This window comes from Sander vitreus, chromosome 19, assembly GCF_031162955.1.
Source record: "Sander vitreus isolate 19-12246 chromosome 19, sanVit1, whole genome shotgun sequence".
NCBI lineage: Eukaryota > Metazoa > Chordata > Actinopteri > Perciformes > Percidae > Sander > Sander vitreus.
In genome coordinates this window covers 7,813,922-7,833,329 of record NC_135873.1, presented here as the reverse complement: position 1 = coordinate 7,833,329, position 19,408 = coordinate 7,813,922, and the positions used below count along the sequence as shown (strand labels likewise).

The 19,408-nt window shown below is 41.6% G+C and overlaps 1 protein-coding gene across 1 annotated transcript; it reads left to right on the top strand.

Annotated features, from left to right (window-relative positions):
* Positions 1 to 31: 31 nt before the first annotated feature.
* dvl2 (dishevelled segment polarity protein 2) lies at positions 32 to 18,678 on the top strand. The gene is made up of 15 exons (XM_078276130.1): positions 32 to 554; positions 5,516 to 5,585; positions 7,595 to 7,749; positions 10,735 to 10,844; positions 11,055 to 11,184; positions 12,112 to 12,202; positions 12,421 to 12,490; positions 12,674 to 12,813; positions 13,469 to 13,545; positions 13,660 to 13,727; positions 13,825 to 13,959; positions 14,621 to 14,752; positions 15,735 to 15,911; positions 16,386 to 16,610; positions 16,944 to 18,678. The coding sequence occupies exons 1-15, from the start codon at positions 394 to 396 to the stop codon at positions 17,504 to 17,506; spliced, it is 2,304 nt and encodes a 767-aa protein (XP_078132256.1). The 5' UTR covers positions 32 to 393; the 3' UTR covers positions 17,507 to 18,678.
* The last annotated feature ends 730 nt before the right edge of the window (positions 18,679 to 19,408 follow it).

The following is a 19,408-nucleotide window of genomic DNA, read 5'->3' as shown; positions in this document are numbered from 1 at the left end:
GGGTACGTGTTTACGTCACACGCCGCGTTGGCTCGCAAAAAGTGGTGAAAAGTTTTTAGCCCCCCTCCCCTGTATGTTTTTGTTGGGGGAAAAGTTGTTGGTAGTTAGGTCCTGTGAATGTAGCCTGTCCGTCGTTTTTCGCCCCTCGGTAACAATGCGGGGGAATGCGAGTTTTTTACTTTTTTAAAGTCGGAGAGCGAGCTTCTGAGCAGGGTTACAAGGCTTTACGTCCTCTGGCTCGGACTGAAAATCTCAGTGGCCATCATCGTTTCACCTCTGCCGTCTCGTTAGCCACCTAGCTAGCTAGCTAACTACCCAACAAAGTTAACGCTACCTCGCCTCATAGTGTGTTTCTTGTGGTAACTTCCAGCTTGGAAAAGAGCAACCGTAGAGATGGCGGAAACCAAAATAATTTATCACATCGACGAAGAGGAGACGCCGTATTTGGTGAAGATACCTATTGCAGCAGAAAATATCACTTTGCTGGATTTTAAACAGGTCTTGAACAAGCCAAACTACAAATTCTTTTTCAAGTCTATGGACCAGGACTTCGGGTGAGCTGCTGTGATTTTTTTTTTCTTCCTTTTATCAGAGAAGAGCTTTGCGGTTTGCATCCAAAATGAGGAGTGATAAAAGCTGCTAAAAGTTGTGAACAGCTAAGGTAGTATGAATAAAGATACTAAAATGGTGTGACACAAGTTGTAAACGTTGGAAAACAATCCTTTAATGTGCCTTTTTCTTTTCTGAGTGGAGGAGGATTCACTTCGCATACGTAAACACGAAAATGCTTGGTTAATTAAAAAAAAACCTTTTTAATGAAATGCATGCCTGTTTGCGTGTCAAAAAGTCATGCAATCTCATCTTGTGACCGGCTGTCGTGTATTTGTCACATGGAATAACTAATGTTAGAGGGATAATAAACTTGAATGAAGCCAACCAGGAAGGTCGCCTTTCTGATCCCTAATCAGAAACTGCAAAGTTATAATAATGACTAGTGATGAATATCCAAGTGGTTCTATAAATACTAAGGGTATGTCTGCTGGGACATTTCTCAGAAAACATCATCATTACAATGGGAGGCATTCCCTGTCCCTGCTGCTTTTCTTTGCCCTAATCCTCATCCCTCCCTCCCTCCCTCCCTCCTTCAGTCCATCATCTTGTGAAATCCTCGCCTTTTCTTTCTTTTGGGACTGAAGCCAGGTTTTTGTCTCCCCTCTTTAACACTTTGGCCTGCCTGCCATCCTTTCATTCCCTGGCTTCCTATCTTCCTCTCCCCTTTCTCCCAATCCACTCCTCCAAAAAGAGCGGTCTCCTCTTCTCTATCAATTAATCTTTTTCTTTTTTTTCTGTGTAGCTGCTCTGCATTTTCCTGCAGAGGAATGCATGTTTGTGGTTTATTCACCCAGTGCGACCCTTAGGGCTTCTGTTAAATGCATTGTAGTCTTGGACGAGTATTAAAGCTGGGCTCTTTTCCTCTTTGGATGGCACCATCGGAGTCTGTGCCAAAGGGGCTGCAGTATCCGCTCAAACACCAAGATGAAATGGATGAGATGGCTTTTTATTAGGCCTTGACAGAGCTGGCAGGCTAGAGCTACTCCTCAGATGCAGATCATTTGAATATTAATAGTGCCAACACCAGTAACTGACTTATGGAGATATTCCTTTGATAAAATCTGTGTTGAGTGCTATTTAAAAATACTCAATGTCTGGTTGTTGAAATGAGTCGTTCATCCACAAACATGTATTGATGCCATTTTAATAATATCAGTTATTTATCAGGTGAGATGCATTTTCCCCCCCAATGAGGTCAGCAGCTTGCTTTTTATTATTATATCAGAAATGATGCTTGGTCGGACTATGTAGCCTAGCAATGTTCTGACTTCACTTTGGGCTCTGGGAGCTTGTGTTTGGCTTCTGTGATATTTCTATTCTTACAGTTTGTAGACTCAGTTATTCACCATTTCATAACAAAAGTAGACACTATATAATTACATTATTATGTGTAGCCCTAAAGAGGACATGTATGTAGCCTTTATGAGTATAGTTAATCTTTAACCAAAGTTCTTGTGTAAAATGAGTTAAATTGAGCTCATGTCCAATGTCTGTGATGGCACAGATATATTCCTTAGGGCTGCAACTTGTAATTATATTCATACCCGATTTAATCTACTGATTATTTCCTTGATTAATCGTTTGGTCAGACAATCGTGAAAAATGTCCATTTCAAGTTCTTAGAGCTCAAAGTGATTAATTGACAAGTCATTTAGCTTATATTGCTTCTATGAAAATAGCCATTGTCTCCATTTATATAAACGAGAGTAGGTAAATATTAAACACACCTCATGTCTCTATAATGTAATGTAGTTCAACAAGCCCACAGACTACAGCCTCCAAAATGATCATACAGTTACATTAACACCTTTTTAATTCAGTTTCAACAAAAACTGAATGTTATAACCTTCATGGAGGTAGGATTTATAACCGGACTTTTGTATTAGACTCCAGATGTTTTAGCTAGCTGTACCTAATAAACTGGCAACTGTGAGTACATTTGAACCTAAAAACCAAACTTGAAAAGCTTTTATCTGCACTTTTAATGGACAAAGTAATATCTGTGAGGCCTTCTTTTTACACTCTAATGGTCTCCATTAATGATTTGAACTTGACTGGCCTTACCACAATTACCAGTTTAATTTCCAAGTTAGCTGTCAAATTAAGAGCTTGTCCCTGTGTCACCGGACAGGACATGTTTAGACTCTGTGTGCTTGTACCTGAGCACACAATGTTGGTTTTATTTTTTCATAAGGAAAAAAGTCCTCATCTCGAGCCACCCACGGCAAACTCTCTCAGCCGAGCAAGGAAAGTCTTCCAAAGAGAGTATGTTCGGAAAAAAAATTACATTTCTGAACTTAAATTGCGCAGCCTGGCATCACACTCTCATGAATATCTCCAACTGAGTTCAGATGAACAATTTCAAACATAGCTCTGAGTCAGCTGTCCAATCAAAGCAGATATGTTTTTTTCCCTCCTCTCTGACCCAGGAAAGGAGTGTGTAGTAGTGTGTTTTCATTTGCCCTGGTACGAGGCCAGCTGTCGACCAGCGCTGTCTGTGTGTGGCAGTGGGGGAGATCCATGGAGCAGAGAAAGCCATTGCCGGTGCTGGGAACTTAGGGCTGGACAGAGACCACTTGCTGGGTGTCTGGGGTGTCGACAGGGAGAAGAAAAGGGGAAAAAGAGTGGGGTGGTGTTCATTCAGAGTTAGTAGATATTCTTCTATGTACGTCTGCTGTAAGGGGCACCAGGGTGCTGTATAAGTAGGATTAATTGTAAGAAAGGTGATGCTGTGTTGGGTGTGAAGAATTTGATGGTAGCAAAGGACTGGAAAAAAGTGGAGTGGGGGTAAAAACAACATAGCTCAGGTTGTATTAAATCCAACAGGACTGCATATTTCTGGGTAGTTTGTGCATTATTCAAGGCATTTTAGAGTGTGTGTGACATGATTCTCAACTGTGGTCACTTGTTTGTTTGGAGGGCCGAGGAATGAAGAAAATTACACTCTCAGGAGAACCATCTGTTCATCTGCTATCTAGATGCAGTTTCTCGCAGCGTGAGGGGGAAACGTTAAATAATGGAGGAAAAATGTGTTTAACTAACATTCGGTAGCCCCACACACAGCTCTCAAAAGCAAAGTCTTCCTGCAACAGTTCTCCACCAGTGCCCACAACAATCTGGCCGTATGCTTACACTCACCCACAAAACCAGCTCTCAACAGCTGCTTTCTAAAGCCCAGTGGAGCCTGACCAAGTCTCGCACACATAAGAGGACGCACACTGGCAGATGAAGCTGGAAAAAGAGAACTTTTGAAGAGTTGGAGCAGTCAAGTGTCCTCTCTGTAGCACTCATACCCATCTCATGTCCCAGTTAACTACTTAAATAACATAGTGGCAGGCTGCAAGGTAAGGGGGGGAGGGAGGGGGGTTACACAGCTGAAGCTGAATGCTGTCTTTTTGACAAACATGGAGGAAGACTACGGAGGAGCCAGCGCGAGTGCGTTTTCCTTTAAGGAGAGCTTTGGCCATGTTATTGTTTTTATGTGTATTGGATTTTTATGCACATTGAGTTTACCGGCTTGTGTTATTTGTCAAGGAGCCTCAAAAGCAGTTAGTGTGTGTTTTAGCTCTTTGCTGTGACAGAAGAAATTCCATGGTGTCAATCACTTGCCGGAAGAAGGAAATTAAGGTTGTTTGTCCTTTACTTTAAATCTGCTGTAATTCATAGATTCATGGTTTGGGTGGTATTTTGGTAAGCCAATTAGTATTGGCTTATAATACCAGTGATATACTTGTACTTTAATTACAAATGGATTTAGTTTTTATGATGCAAATTGAAGCTTAAAGCTTTAGTGCTTAACTTCTTGATATTGATGAACATCCGTTACATTCAAGCCATTGCCAAATGAGTTCCTACAAAGCTAATTAAGACGATCAGCTCCACACAACTCTCGAGTGAAGATAATGACCTCTTCTGAAGAGTCCATCGTGTTTTTTTTTTTTTATTCCTTTATGACCTTCTTGGCAACTAGCAACTGCGTGGAGGAGGGGTGGGGGGGGCGGTGTGCGATCACGGAAGGCTTGTATCATGTCGACCCGCCGACCGTGTTGTTGTCATTACTTACAATTCCTCATGGGGGCGACAGAAACTACGCACTAAAGCTTTAATGGTTGATTGTAATGCCGTTTTTCCACCATGTGGTGCTGCTCCGCTCGACTCAACTCACTTTTGTCCTTTTCTCTGTTTAGTTTAACCACTGCGATTAGTACAGGTGGCATTCTCAGCTTATCGCCATAGCGCCGCCGCATGAAACTGCCGTCACATCATCAAGTGTATGGCGCAGTTTTGCAGGGCTGCCATTTTTTTTTTCTAAATGTGGGGCGAGTGAATAAAAAATTGGGGCTGTTATTGATGCTAGTTTGGCTAGTTAAAAAAACGCGGGCTTATGCAGCTTCTCCTGTGTAGTGCCAGTGTCGATTCTCTCTGACCAATCAGTGGTCTGCAGTGTTTGAGCTCCACCTTCTAGTATCGGCTCAGCTCGCTTGGAACCTCGACCAGGGTGCTCCTAAAAAAAAGTACGAGCTACTACCCACAAGTTTTGCTAATGGAAAGCCAAAAAAGAGCTGTCAGATAGAACACATGTAAAAGGAATACGGTAAGCAAACAAGAACAGCTTGTCAAAACATATTTAAGTCCTATTTTAGAATTAAGCCCAGCATTTGATTTAGTTTAGCCATGCTGTCGTCATAGCCTAATATATTTAATGTAACGTGTCAGTAATGTAAACTGTTGAATTCCCCTGCAGTTTCACCCTTTTCTTTTGAGTTGACTAAAACCTTGATGTTCTGTTCAGCCCTCATTCCCCTACCCCGCTGTACCATCCAGACACCACATACAATGCCCTAATGTTATAAAGAGAACCATTTATACCTTCTGAACCTCACTTTGTCTCTCTGTTTTTCAGGGTGGTGAAGGAAGAGATTTCCGATGACAGTGCCAAGTTGCCATGTTTCAACGGCCGAGTCGTTTCATGGGTGAGAAACAATAAACCTGTTTCATATATAAATGGGAGTGTGGGGTATCCAGATTACGCTGGTGACCATTGCTCTAAATCCGTAAATGACATAATTTCAGTAATTTCCCCACTGAGGCTTCTGTGAAAATGTCAAGACCTGGCTTTCATCTCAAAAGTCAGCCATATTTTCCCTTTCCCTGTGCATTCTCCCAGACCTCCCTCAGAATAATGATGTTGTCTAACGAGCAGCGATAAAATGAAGTAATTATTTCAAATGATAGCCACGAACATTGTTTAATTGTATATCATATTGCAACATCATAGACTCTTTTCTAGTTTAGGTTTGTGCTTTGGTGAGTGTTCTATGGTTATAAAAATCTCCTGGAAAGAGTGGGGAAGCTACACCAGCCCAACTGTTCTGCCAGGTTAAACAGGAGGAAGCAGACTCATAACATCTATGAGAAAAAAGTCTTCTTGTAGCTTAAGCCACAGTCTGAGTCACCATAGCCTGCACCACATGCACTGGTAGTTTCGCTAGACTATAAACGTTTTCACCTTTTGTGCTATCGCCACACCACATTCCGTTCTCAATTTAACACTTTGAATGTTTCTTTCTGTTTAAATAACTATCAGTTACTTTTCGAAATCCACACAAACTCTTCACATTGGCATGAACCACATCTAACCACAGACAGTTGCCCTGTTCATGGACTCACGGCAGTACATCGCTGCAGTTCATGGCGGCACATCGTTTTTTTTGCCATTAATAAAACAAATTTTCTGGCCTGGCGGGGGGGTTCCCGGTGGCCTGCCAGGCCTGTACAATTATAGAGGAAACACTGCAGTCCTCTTTGACATGTTTTCGACAGATTTTATACTTTGTACGAGTCATTAAAGACTCACCTCAGGACTATACGGTCAGTGTTGCTGGTTAAGCTATTTGAAAGTCACTAAGCCTACAGATACATGACATAATCTAACAAATCTGCACATTGCAAAGATTTTTTGACCATGCAACCAGAGCCAGAAGGGCTTTCGCTTTTCTTAAAAAATCATGAGGAAGAAAAATGTTCCTCTCATTGTGTTTAATACTCAAGCTTGCAGTTACTTACTTTACATTTCTCCAATAGAAGGCCCAGTGGATGTACCCCACCCTGCGAGTTACATTTAAATGGAGACAAAACATCGGGGCCGGGCCCAGATAAGCACGTTCGAGGCCGAAGCATCTGTTAAGTGCATAAGGAGGAGGGACGGCATTAAAAGGGGGGGGGGAACAAAGCTCAGAGACCAGAGGGACTGATATGTGATATATGTACTGATCTACGGGCCAAGACGGATGGAGGGATCCCAGAAGACGAGTGTTTCAGAGTCACATAGCCATTAGTGAGGAGGGGGGAGCAGGGAGTGCTTCAGTCTGTACAGGCTGATAGACTCCATTTGGTTGAGTTATTTTGACGGGGAATGCAAAGCTTGTTTATCTGAACTCATTGAATGCACCAAACCTCCAAAAGCTATGGATTGAACAACGTGTGTGCAGGCATTTCCAAATGCTCTGGTGTTAAAATGCATGGATTGTGAATATTCCCAGCATTAATAAGACTATTTTCTTATATTATAGCCCAATTCTGTTGGTCAACTGGGCTTAACTACATCTTATTTTTCTTCCTGTGTATGTTTTTTTGGTTCAGGCAATTGTGTGTGTGTGTGTGTGTGTGTGTGTGTGTACTTTTTGTTGTATAATGAAGAGAGACAGGTTAAGTGTAAGATAGCATTTCAGTATGCCCTTGAGACGTCCAACTGAAAAGAGTAGTGTTTGTGTGTCAAAGTAATTGACATCTTACCCGCTTTTCATCCCTCCACCGCCTTCCTACTCCTTCTTTCATTCCTCTCGTTTTCTCACCCTCTCTTCTCTCTGCCCTGTCTATATTTTTTTGTGCCAACTTCTCTCCACATTCCGTCTCCCTACCTTTTACCTCCAGATTCTTTCTGTTTTTGTCTCTTCATCTTTTTTGTCCCTTGTTTTTTCAGTTGGTATCTTCAGACACTCCAACAGCAGAGCCTCCAGTGGCAGTGGTCCCCCCTGTGGAAACGATTACCCAGCCTTCGCCCCCTCCTCCGCCCCTCCCACCCCCACCTGCAGAGAGGACTGGGGGCATTGGGGATTCCAGACCGCCCTCCTTCCAGTAAGCAAAGCACACACACTCATTTAAAAACATTATTGCACTGTGTATTTACCCAAAGAGGGTCATCGCAAGTTCAAAAACTTTCTCAAAAGCTGCACTTTTCTCCAGTACTTTAAAACTCAGCACACGCTTGTTCTTTTCCCATAGCTGTGATGTAGATACTTTATCTTTTCCTGAATATATTATACAGGCTCAGTATCAAGTTACTACAAGAATACTACAGCTCATCTGAACCTGATCTTAGCTGGGACCGCCCTTGTTGTTGACATGACCCGTTCTGGGAGACGTTTTCAGTTTTAAAATGTTCTAACATATAGTTTGAATATACTAGCAGATAGTACAATAGTTATTGTTGGCATTCACTTGTAACTTCGCGATTTGTAAATCTTAAAATAAGAGCTGTTGTCTATTGTTATTTCATTCACCTCCCTTTGTCCAACCTTTTAGTAGGTTTTGGTTTAGAATATTGTTTTATTGAGCAACATTAGCATTTATTTGGATTTGCTTTTCAGGCAACCTGATGAATGGTCCAATATCCACTCTCCATTTAGTTGTGTTTTGCACCAACTCTTGAGAGAAACATTTGTCTCATTAGCTGCTAAATGTGCTATGTTCACCAGCTAGTTGCTAACTTTGCATGTCTGCTAGAGGTGTTGAAATTAATCAAATAATCGATGCATCGAATCGTGGACAGGGACGATGCTGCATTGATAATCGGCCGGGCCATAATCGATTTATTTCTGTTTACAATTTAATGTAGGCCTAACAACCTTTCTGTTTACATATTCTGTTATGTTTTGCACATTCAGGAAGTGCCATGTGCTCAGTGCTGTAGTTTTATCTATCCAATTTATTTAGTATTGGAGCACTACAGAACGTTTTGTTTTTGAAGCTTGAAAAGCTATGAATTGAATATCCTATATGGCTTTAATAGAAAAATGTATTTGACGCATCGTGATGCATCGAGATATCGAATGGAATCGCTGACATGATAATCGTAATCGAAACGGGAGATCAGTGAAGATTCACACCTCTGTCTGCTGTTAAGTGGTGGGCAGGTAGTGTATGGTGGACTTAACAGAGCTTTTGCATTGAAAGACGTTAATGAGAGTGTTGAGATAGAACCAAAACCATAAAGTTGCGGACTGTAAATCCAAAAAATAAGCTAAAAACTATTCGTTGAGCTAACGGTAACTGCAGAGTCGGGTTATAATTCTCTGTGGCTTTCTTACTACAAACTATCCCTTTTACATTACACACAGTCATTTGATCCATAGTTAATATAAAAAATAGTGATTATAGCAGCTTTTAAGAGTGTGAAACCACAAGGCAGTCTAGTCACAGACACCTAAAAATCCTCTAGTCTTTTCCTTATCCTTTAGCGTCCATCTTATCCTACTAAATTATGAAGAAACCGTTACTGTAATTGGAATAGGGCCTGTAGTGTCCAAAACAAACATACTATTTATAATTGAAAAAGCTTCTTACCATTGCTCTTAGTTCCTCAAGAAGTATGTCGCCGCAAGCTCTTTAAGTTTGGTTTGGGGGTCAAATTGAGTTCACACCCGTCACTGCAAACTCCCATTATAGCTGCAGCGCTCTCATTCATTTCTTGTGTTTGGACCTCGTCCTGTCTGTGTCCCGTGGCTGCAGGAGGGTGGCCATGATGGTTTTTGAATCCAATTTCAAATGAAACAATTTCATTTCAACTTCACTAAATGTGCGGTTTGCCGTCGGTGGAGAATTTACCACATTAGTTGTTAATTTCCATGCTGTATTTGGAGCTGGATCAACACCATAGTGGAAAATGAAATGTAATTCGGATTGCAGGGTCTCTGTGACTCGTCTGATGAAGACGTTTTTTCTTCTCTTTGCTTTCATCATGAACCACAAGGCGTTCTCTGTCTTCCTATGTAATCAGCATATTTGTCAGTGTGCGCGTGGTTCTGAAGTCTGCTGCCCCACGCAGGCTTACTGGGGCATTTGGTTGTTGCGACATGCTCATTGGCCTGTTCCAAGCTGTGGATGTGACAGGGTGGTCCCATGCTTTCTGGCTTCTTCTCGCTTCTCTCTCTAGAAGGTTTTGGTGACAATGACAAAAATGAATTTGCCGGTTTTGAAAGCTAGGCCGATATATATCTGCTAATACTAGCTTATTATTATAAGTACTAAACTAAGTTTGGGGTAACTAAGAAGTTAACATAACATAGTTTGTCCAGATGTTGATTTTTACACTGTAAAATGTTCTGTTCAGTAAGTATTTTGATCACAATTCTTTGAGCCCTTCAGCCCACATATTGTTATCAGATGTTTTGAACTTTTATATCAATAATCAATATTGGCCTAAAAAACGGTATCAGTAGGGCTCTACTGTATACTTACTTGCTTTTTTAATTCACTGACTGCTGAATTGCCTGACGGGGGAAATCTAATCTCTACTCAATTCATCAGTGGACTTAGTTTTTTACATTTCTGTGTAATACCTCTTAGCATTCTAACTATTGTTTTGTTTGAGATGTGTGTTTGTGCGCGTGTGCTCTCTGCATATACCTTTTTAATTGGCCCTCTGTGGATGATTAAGTTCTTTGAATGTAATGAACACAGCCTGCTAAATGTATTCATTAGAGTTTACAGTATGCAAAGGAAAAATACATTCTATTCAACCTATTCTAAAAGTGTTAAGCTGCCAAATAACTACCCCAATCTAGAGTTCATAAGTCACATTGTCAAATTCTCATTCCACCAGAAGTTTAATGTGGAATTAAATAGATTTTGACCATTTTTTCCCCCTAAGTGGTCCATCAGAAGTCTAACAATGTTCTAAAGATGCAATGCAAAATCTGTGAAGTACTCATTTGGGTCATAAAACATGTTTATTGGCTATTATCTGGAAAAGCATGTGACTGTGGTAAAATGATTGCGTTGAAACGGTTGAAATTACGTCATGCTCTAATTCTTACCGTGCTCCTGCTTCTTCTTTTATAGCCCCAATGCAACAGGCAGTGTGGAGACCTTGGACGACCAGACTGAAACAGAATCTGTAGTTTCCTTCAGAAGGGAGAGACCCCGGCACAGAGAGGGCATGGAGCCACATGGTGAGAAACGGCAGATCAGTGCTGATTTAAAAAAAAATAAAAAAATGCCATCAAGATTTGGCATGCTCCCAACATCCAAACAATGAATATGTGATATAATCAATGAATGTCAAGAAGTAAGGAATGTTTGTAATCTATTGAGGAAAAAAAAGAAAAACCATGAATATTCATGGTGAATATGTTCCGGGCTTTTTTTCTGTGGTGTCCCAGGGCCTCGAATAAATGGCCAAAGTCGACTGGAGCGCCACCTGGCAGGGTACGAGAGCTCCAGCACCGTGATGAGCAGCGAGCTGGAAACCACCAGCTTCTGCGACTCCGACGACGACGACACCATGAGCAGGTGGGAGATCGCTCTGGGAGGGTTAACTGAGAAGATTTTGGGTGTCTTTGAGAGAGATTGTTTAATAAGGAATTCAGACACCCTACATGTTATGTACCCCCCAATAAGATGTCTTAGGTTGTCATGGGAAACATGTTTCTGCATCAAAAACAACAACATGCATAAAATTGAGAGTAGTTAATGTTAAAATCTCACCCATCCTTACTTAACTGTAGTCATTTCATCTTTAAACCTTCTTCAAATTGCACTCATACTTTTGCTTTAAAAAGGGTTTCCTCTCCATGCATCCATACCCCAACCCAAAACATCAATAAGCAATTATTTATTATATTTGATAAATACATTCATGATTTGGCTACAATTCCTATAGTTATTTTTTCAGTAAAACAAGGTTTTTTTATTTTGGCCAGTTTTTATATTAAAAGATAATGCTAATTAGATTTTATTTTAAAAAAAATGCTTGCCTTGTGGAAATGTTGGTTCGATGTATATAGGCTTTTATGGCTCTGGATGCCTTGTTTTTTTCTTTTAAAGATTATTTTTTGGGCATTTTCAGCCTTTATTTTTGACAGGACAGCTGAAGAAAAGAAAGGGGTGATAGAGGGGGGGGGGGATGACATGCAGCAAAGGGCCGCAGGTCGGAGTCAAACCCGGGCCCGCTGCGTCGAGGAGTGAACCTCTATATACGGGCTCCTGCTCTACCAACTGAGCTATCCGGGGCGCCCGTTCTGCAGTCTTTTTTTGATATTTGTATCTCTTGAGAGGACAAATGCAGGATGAAAAATGATCTATCCACCGATAAACAAGATACAAGCTTTACTCCGGAATTCCTAATTAGCTTCCCCGTTATCTTTGTGGGTCCTTTAGGTTTATGACGGCATGTTTCTCTTCTGACCTTTCGCCTTTTGTTGACACTTGACCTTGTAGGTTCAGTAGTGCAACAGAGCAGAGCACAGCCTCTAGGCTTCTTAAACGGCACCGCAGACGCAGGAAACAGCGCCCCCCACGTTTGGAGAGGGTATGTACTATAGAGTTGCCTTTTTTCCCTTATGTTTGTTGTTTGTTACAGATTTTTTACAGATTTTTATAACATGTCGGTATTTTTTTCTGACTGCTCATGCTGTTCTTTGCTGAATCAGGAATTTGTAGAGCCATTGATGTGGATTGCTCAGAGAAAGTATTTTTGTCGGTGTTTGTAAGCAAAGCTAATGGTCATTTTGTGGTTTTCAACTCCAGGCCTCCTCCTTCAGCAGTGTGACGGACTCCACGATGTCCTTGAACATCATTACCGTCACTCTCAACATGGGTCTGTAAACTCTTGATGCATCCTTGTTTTTGAATGTCAGCGTTTCTTGGAAGTGGCAAGGAAATCTGAAACGTCTAAATCAGTACTACAGCCTAGACTTGCACGTCAGATACGGCACTACATTTATTTTTTGCAGAAATGTCTGCGCAGCGTTAACACTATTCTGATTTCTCAACAATACAGAGAAGTACAATTTCTTGGGCATCAGCATTGTGGGCCAGAGCAACGAACGGGGGGATGGAGGCATCTACATTGGCTCCATCATGAAGGGAGGAGCTGTGGCTGCAGACGGACGCATCGAACCTGGTGACATGTTGCTGCAGGTGAGGAAGAATAAAGGGTTAATCCTAAATCAAAGGGAGTGTTTTTATTTTTAAATGAATCTTTTGCTGAATAGTTTTAGAAAATTGCTGCTTTTAGTTTTTAGACATTGTGTAGCACATTGCGTAGGGCTGGGCAATATATCTATCGTGATATGAGACTAGATATCGTCTTAGATTTTGGATATCGTGATATGACATAAGTGTTGTCCTTTACTGGTTTTAAAGGCTGCATTACAGTAAAGTGATGTACTTTTCTGAACCCCACAGACTCTATTATTTGCCTTTTCCCCACTTAGACATTATGTCCACATTACTGATGATTATTTATCTAAAATCTAAGTGTGAAGATATTTTGTTAAAGCACCAATTGTCAACCATAGAATATCGCCGCAAAATCGATATCGAGGTATTTGGTCAAGAATATCGTGATATCTGATTTTCTCCCTATCGCCCAGCCCCAACATTGCGGGACCTTTTCCAACTTAGAAACAATGTTGGTTCAGTTATAAACAATTCCTTCTGGTGTGCTGAGCTATATGAACGCATCTCTTTTCTATGTTTACTGAAATGAATATTAAAGAATCTTATAATTTCAGCTGTACTTATCTGTCAGTCTAACTAAAATTCTTTTTCCTATTCTACAATACCCTCCAAGGTGAATGACATCAACTTTGAGAATATGAGTAATGACGATGCAGTGCGGGTACTGAGGGAGATTGTACACAAGCCAGGGTGAGTTGGTGTTTTTTTTATTTTAGGTATTATCAGACACACATTTCTAACTTCTGTCTTTACACAAGTGGTCAACAGTGATGCTAATGACTTATTTGTTTTGGTGTTTGCCAGGCCCATCATCCTCACAGTGGCTAAGTGCTGGGACCCTTCTCCCCAGGGCTACTTCACTCTGCCTCGCAGTAAGTACAGCACTGCCTTTTCTCTTTATGCCCTTGTCGTGTTTAGTAGTACCCTGATGTCAGGTTCAGTAACAGTTTCTCTTCTCCACGTGTGCAGATGAACCAATCCGACCCATTGACCCAGCAGCGTGGGTGAGCCACTCTGTGGCTATGACCGGGGTCTACCCCGCCTTCCCAGGCAGCTCCTCCCTCAGTACCATCACCTCTTCTTCCTCCGTCACCGAGACCGAACGTGAGAGCCTCTTCCAATGTCTCCCTGATCGTCTCACTTTGTGTGTGCTGAAATGTACCCGTCTTTATTCTCAGTTCTTTCAAATGCACACAATGCTCTCGTAAAACTATATCTTCCAGGCGCCAGGATAGCTCAGTTGGTAGAGCAGGCGCCCATATATAGAGGTTTACTCCTCGACACAGTGGGCCTGGGTTCGATTGCAAACTGCGGCTCTTTGCTGCATGTCGTTCCCCTCTCTCTCTCCCCTTTCATGTCTTCAGCTGTCCTGTCAAATAAAGACCTAAAAATGCCCAAAACATAATCTTAAAAAAAACAACTATATCTTCCACTTTTAAACCCAATTTATTTGTCAGTGTCGATATTCAAGGCATGAATGATCGTTAGTCAAAGTATTTTTTTCCTGTTACTGTCTCCTTCTCTCTTTCTCTTCTAACGGCATTGGCGCAAGAATCATCTTTCATCTGTCTTTCTGCCTTTGTCGCTGTTATGTAATGTGATAAATTATGTCTGCTGCTTTCCTGCCTTTGATCTCCTCCAAGTTACACTCCTGGCCTTCTTGTTTTGACCCAGATTTCACCTCTCAGTAATCTTTCATTTATCCTTGCATGTCTGTACTTCTTCCGCGTCAGCTTTCCTAAAATGCTTTTCTGTGTCTCTCCAGGTTTTGATGACTTCAACTTATCACTGCACTCTGACATGGCATCGGTTGCCAAGGCCATGGCCTCACCAGAGTCGGGTCTTGAGGTCAGGGACCGCATGTGGCTTAAAATCACCATCCCCAACGCTTTCCTCGGTAAGACTAAACACTGGAGACAAGGCATAATGGAGAGTACATTAGTAACATGAACATTCTGTGCCTCACAGGACTTTACAGGGCAGGCATTATGTTCTCAGAATTAAAACCGTGTGACTTGTGGGAGGAAAACCCCCAAAAGTGCCACTGAAAACATCTGTTAAATTGGAATCACCTGCAACTGTATCACGATGGCTGTTTACATAAAGTACATGTTTGTCCATTTTGTGCTTTTTGAAATGAAAATGTAATTTATTTTTCAGCTTCTGATTTCAACATCCGTTTCCTTATAGTATATAGTAATAATCCAGCATTTTTCAGGTAATCAGTCTGAAATGCACTTTTCCAGTTACAACCTGGATTCACTAACTCTCAAAAGCCTAGAATCATTTTTTAGTGCATATCTACAGGGGAAGACTGTAGTTTGCAGTGTCTTTAAATGATAATGCTGCTAAATTCCCCCTGAAGATGGTCTGCACGGACTTCACTTATACTCTTTATTGTCACAGCATAATTAAAGTATTTAAAAAAATACTTTTTAATCCTGTTCTGGGAACAATAGACTAACGGCCACTCGCATATTAATAATGCTGGTTTAGCTCTTTGAAATACAGCTTTCATCATCAAGTTGTGTTTCCGGTTGTCTTGTGCAGTCCTGGATTTTGTACTTGAGCTTTTTTTTATGAAAATACTTAGTTAATTCCTGCCCACCACAAATTGTTTCCCTGTGTGTGGAATATTATTTTGTTGCATCTATATCATTTATAACACAGCTTGTCGTTGCAATCGTGCATTTCATTGTCATCAACTTGTTTTACATACATATGTATTTTTCATCTGTATTTTATTATACTTTGTACGTATAGTATACTTTCATTTTTATTTTATTGAGTTCACTGGGAAACTTTGTCACAAATATTTCCTTTTGGGATGACTTAAGCTCTCCCTAATCTTATCTTACATTTCATGCATCCACCATCAGGCTCAGACGTAGTGGAGTGGCTCTTCCACCACATTGAGGGGTTCCAGGACCGCCGTGAAGCCAGAAAGTATGCCAGCAACCTACTGAAGGCCGGCTTCATCCGACACACAGTCAACAAGATCACCTTCTCCGAACAGTGTTACTACGTCTTCGGAGATTTAAGCGACTGTGAGAACTGTGAGTAACTCAAAAACATGAACGTCAAAGGCTGACTTGGATCATTACGCTTAATCACATTTGCCAACATGCCTTTTGTGGACACACTAGTGGTTGTATGGGTCAGTCATGTGACATTTCAGTTATGGAAGGATTTCTTTAATTCGCTGCCATCCCTAAACTTAGAATCTCCAGAATGCACTCGATCACAACCAGAAAACAACACAAGCTGCAGCAGATATTACAGGTTTAGTTTCCCTGATGTGTTTCTCATTGGTCATTTAGTTGGGTGCAGTCTGACATCCTGATAAAGATGAATACAAAAAGATAAATACATTCATATCAAAGGGTAACATTTGAAACCGAGATAAAGGTGATTGTGTGTAATGAGTCTCTGTCGTGTAACATTTTGTATCTGCAGAAGTAGTATCATTTGTTTAGCCCTGTCCTTCACTCCTTCCATTGTTCATCTCCTCCGTCTTATCTCCCACCCAGACATGGCCAACCTGTCCCTGAATGACAATGATGGTTCCAGTGGGGCCTCAGACCAGGACACCTTGGCTCCCCTGCCTCTCCCTGGGGCTTCCCCGTGGCCCATGATGCACACCTTCCCCTATCAGCCCTACCCGACACATGCCTTCTCCAGCCAGCCACCCCCGTACCACGAGCTCACCAGCTACACCTACGCCCCCGGCAGCACCGGCAGCCAGCACAGCGAAGGTGAGCACGGACTGCGATTAGATGTCACCCTGCTGAGAAGCATGTGCAAATCTGAAGGGACTGAATGAGTTAGATTGTCCAATAGACCATACTGGTTCAATTGCATGCATCAGCCCGCTGACTACAAAATCCTGTATATTAAATATCACTGCTGGCCCCTGCTGACCGTACAAATGACTCGTAGCCATTGAGATAAATGATGCAAACCAATGATTTGGAAATCTCCCCTATAATACTGGTTTCCTACAGGCTCTTTTTAGGTGTCCTTGTTTGTTTGACTGACCAGGATACAAGTTTACATCTTCTCTAACAGCAATTTCTTTCTGCCCTCAGGGAGCCGAAGCAGTGGATCGACGAGAAGCGAGGGTGAGCGACGTCGCAGCACCAAAGGCCCAGGTAGCACCGTGGGTGGAGGGGAGAAATCCCCCTCTGGCGGGGGAGGAGAAGGCGGTGGGGCCGACTCGCGCTCCGGCAGCGGCAGTGAATCGGAATACTCTACCCGCAGCAGCCTGCGGCGTGGCCATGGTTCAGCTGCCCCCAGCGAGCACAGTCACGCCTCCTCCCAGCGCTCACATCATCACCGCATTCCCCAACCCCCCCACATGTCTCCGTACCCTCCAGGTATCATGCCTTACAACCCCATGATGGTGATGATGGTACCCCAGCACCCACACCCAGCCATGGCAACCGCTCACGCTCTTCCTCACGCGCAGCAGATGGCCACAGCAGCCATGCACCCAGCTCTAGCCCCGCCCCCCTCCTCCACTCCAGGGGGGCCTCCTGGCGCCCCGCCCACCCGTGACCTAGGCGCCGTACCCCCAGAGCTGACTGCATCACGCCAGTCGTTCCACCTGGCCATGGGGAACCCCAGCGAGTTCTTTGTGGATGTCATGTAGTTTGTCTGTCTTGGTGTTGAGTGACCATTCATGTGACGATAGTGTACGGTTCCCACTTGTATTGATGAGGATCTGGGGATAGCTTTTTGAGCTCACAAGGGCCTATTGGATTGAGGGCACTTGTTACAAATTTGGTGAGAACAGGGTTTAACAGTAACAAAGAAAATAAGGCAAAATGAAAACACAATGTGGGTTTTGGTCCGACTTTGTCTACAAAGTCTAGTTTCTCTTAAATAATATCAACTACATAACAGTTATTTTTTTCAATCCTAATTCCAGAAAGACAAGTCCGTTCTTATCTCATTAGTGAGCTTGTATTTCTCAAAAAGAAAGCTCTCGGTACACAATTTTGATTGCCTATCAGAGCTGCTCAGCACTCCATTTCCTGCAATCCTCAAAACTGAAATATAATATTTTAGGAGGGGAAGCACCTTCCCAAACCAGCTACGAATGTCAGAGCTGTCGATCCAGGAAGCGCACGGACCACAGTTTAACACTAGAGGGTGCCAGGTACACTGTGTACTTGAGAAGGATACAATCCTCTATACATATCTGGATCACCATGCCAGATTTGTTGGCAGCACAGGAGCATATTGAGTGCCTTACTCTTTGCATTTTTAGACACATTTTCACACTCCAGGTACATAAAATAACTCCTTGTTTCAGCATTGTTTGACAATAAACTTCTCTGTATATATCTACTACTCCTATGTGAATGCAACAATACAGAACAGCAAGCTCTAATGTGAAAAGAAAATAGGTCCAAAAATGTCAGGTGAACTTGTGTTTAGTAATCACTGTCTAGGCCTAGTTGTCAAATAACTCTTATTGTGAGGACTATTCGGTATTGGACTGTTGACTGTAGAGGCCTAACGGTACTAATAGGTGAAAAGACAAGATGCTGAAAGCGGTACATTTTGATTACACAGTGTATATAATAAGTAACTGTGATCCAAATGCCCCATGCTTATTTTTATGTTACTGACTCACATTATCCACCCATTTCATTTTTTGTATGAGTGACTATATAAAACATGTATAACCGTACTATTAAGGTGCTAAATGAAGTTTCAACATTTCAAAAAAAGAATGACATTGACAGTGTCACATTGTTTGATTTCATATCGCCACCTTTGTTTGTGTACTTGAGAATAAATTTGATACTTACCTACTGTTCAGACATCATTATTTTAGGTATGTATGTATGCTGATCTTAATATGCTGTAGATATCTGGATTTTGGTTAGCATAATTTGGAGTACAAGATGTTTTCTTTTCTGCAGTCAAGTCGTACAACTGTGAACTTTTTCAATTAATACTTCTACCTGTATCATATACATAATATTTCATGAAAGCACCAATAGTCATTTCCAGATGTATAAATGATATTGTCATTAGGGAGGCACAAGTGGTGAAAAGTATCTTTTACTCAAGAACTGTTTGCAAGTAGTTCAATTTAAAATGTATTTCATTTTCCTACATTTAAAATTCAGGTTACAGTATTAGTTAACCCTTTGGCTTTATGAATCCACATAAATGAGAGCTTAATGGATTTTTGTACATTTAGTTAAAACTGGTGTTACCATGAGGAGCAGTAACACCAGTGACAGTTTTTATGAAATATGTATTTTACAAAATGGAAGCTACAGTACCTCAAACCACATGTTGCTAATCATGCTAAACACTAATAATTTTTTACATTTTTACATACCTTGCAAGTCATACCAGTGATGCTAGCTACAAGCCTTGCATGAAATCATGAGATAAATGAGACCTTTTCAAACATTTTAAACGAGATACAAAATGATCATATGATCATAAATGTGATCTCACAGGGGTAAATGGCAAATATGAACCATACGTGATGTATGTATCATTGGTAATTGAGCTAAAGTAAACGTCT

What these genes read in the sequence shown, in the direction of transcription:
- dvl2 (XM_078276130.1), top strand. Translation starts at nt 394, where the DNA reads ATGGCGGAAACCAAAATAATTTATCACATCGACGAAGAGGAGACGCCG. An exon ending in ACGGCCGAGTCGTTTCATGG is followed by an intron (nt 5,586 to 7,594) that starts GTGAGAAACAAT and finishes TTGTTTTTTCAG; the next exon opens with TTGGTATCTTCAGACACTCC. An exon ending in CTCCGTCACCGAGACCGAAC is followed by an intron (nt 13,960 to 14,620) that starts GTGAGAGCCTCT and finishes GTGTCTCTCCAG; the next exon opens with GTTTTGATGACTTCAACTTA.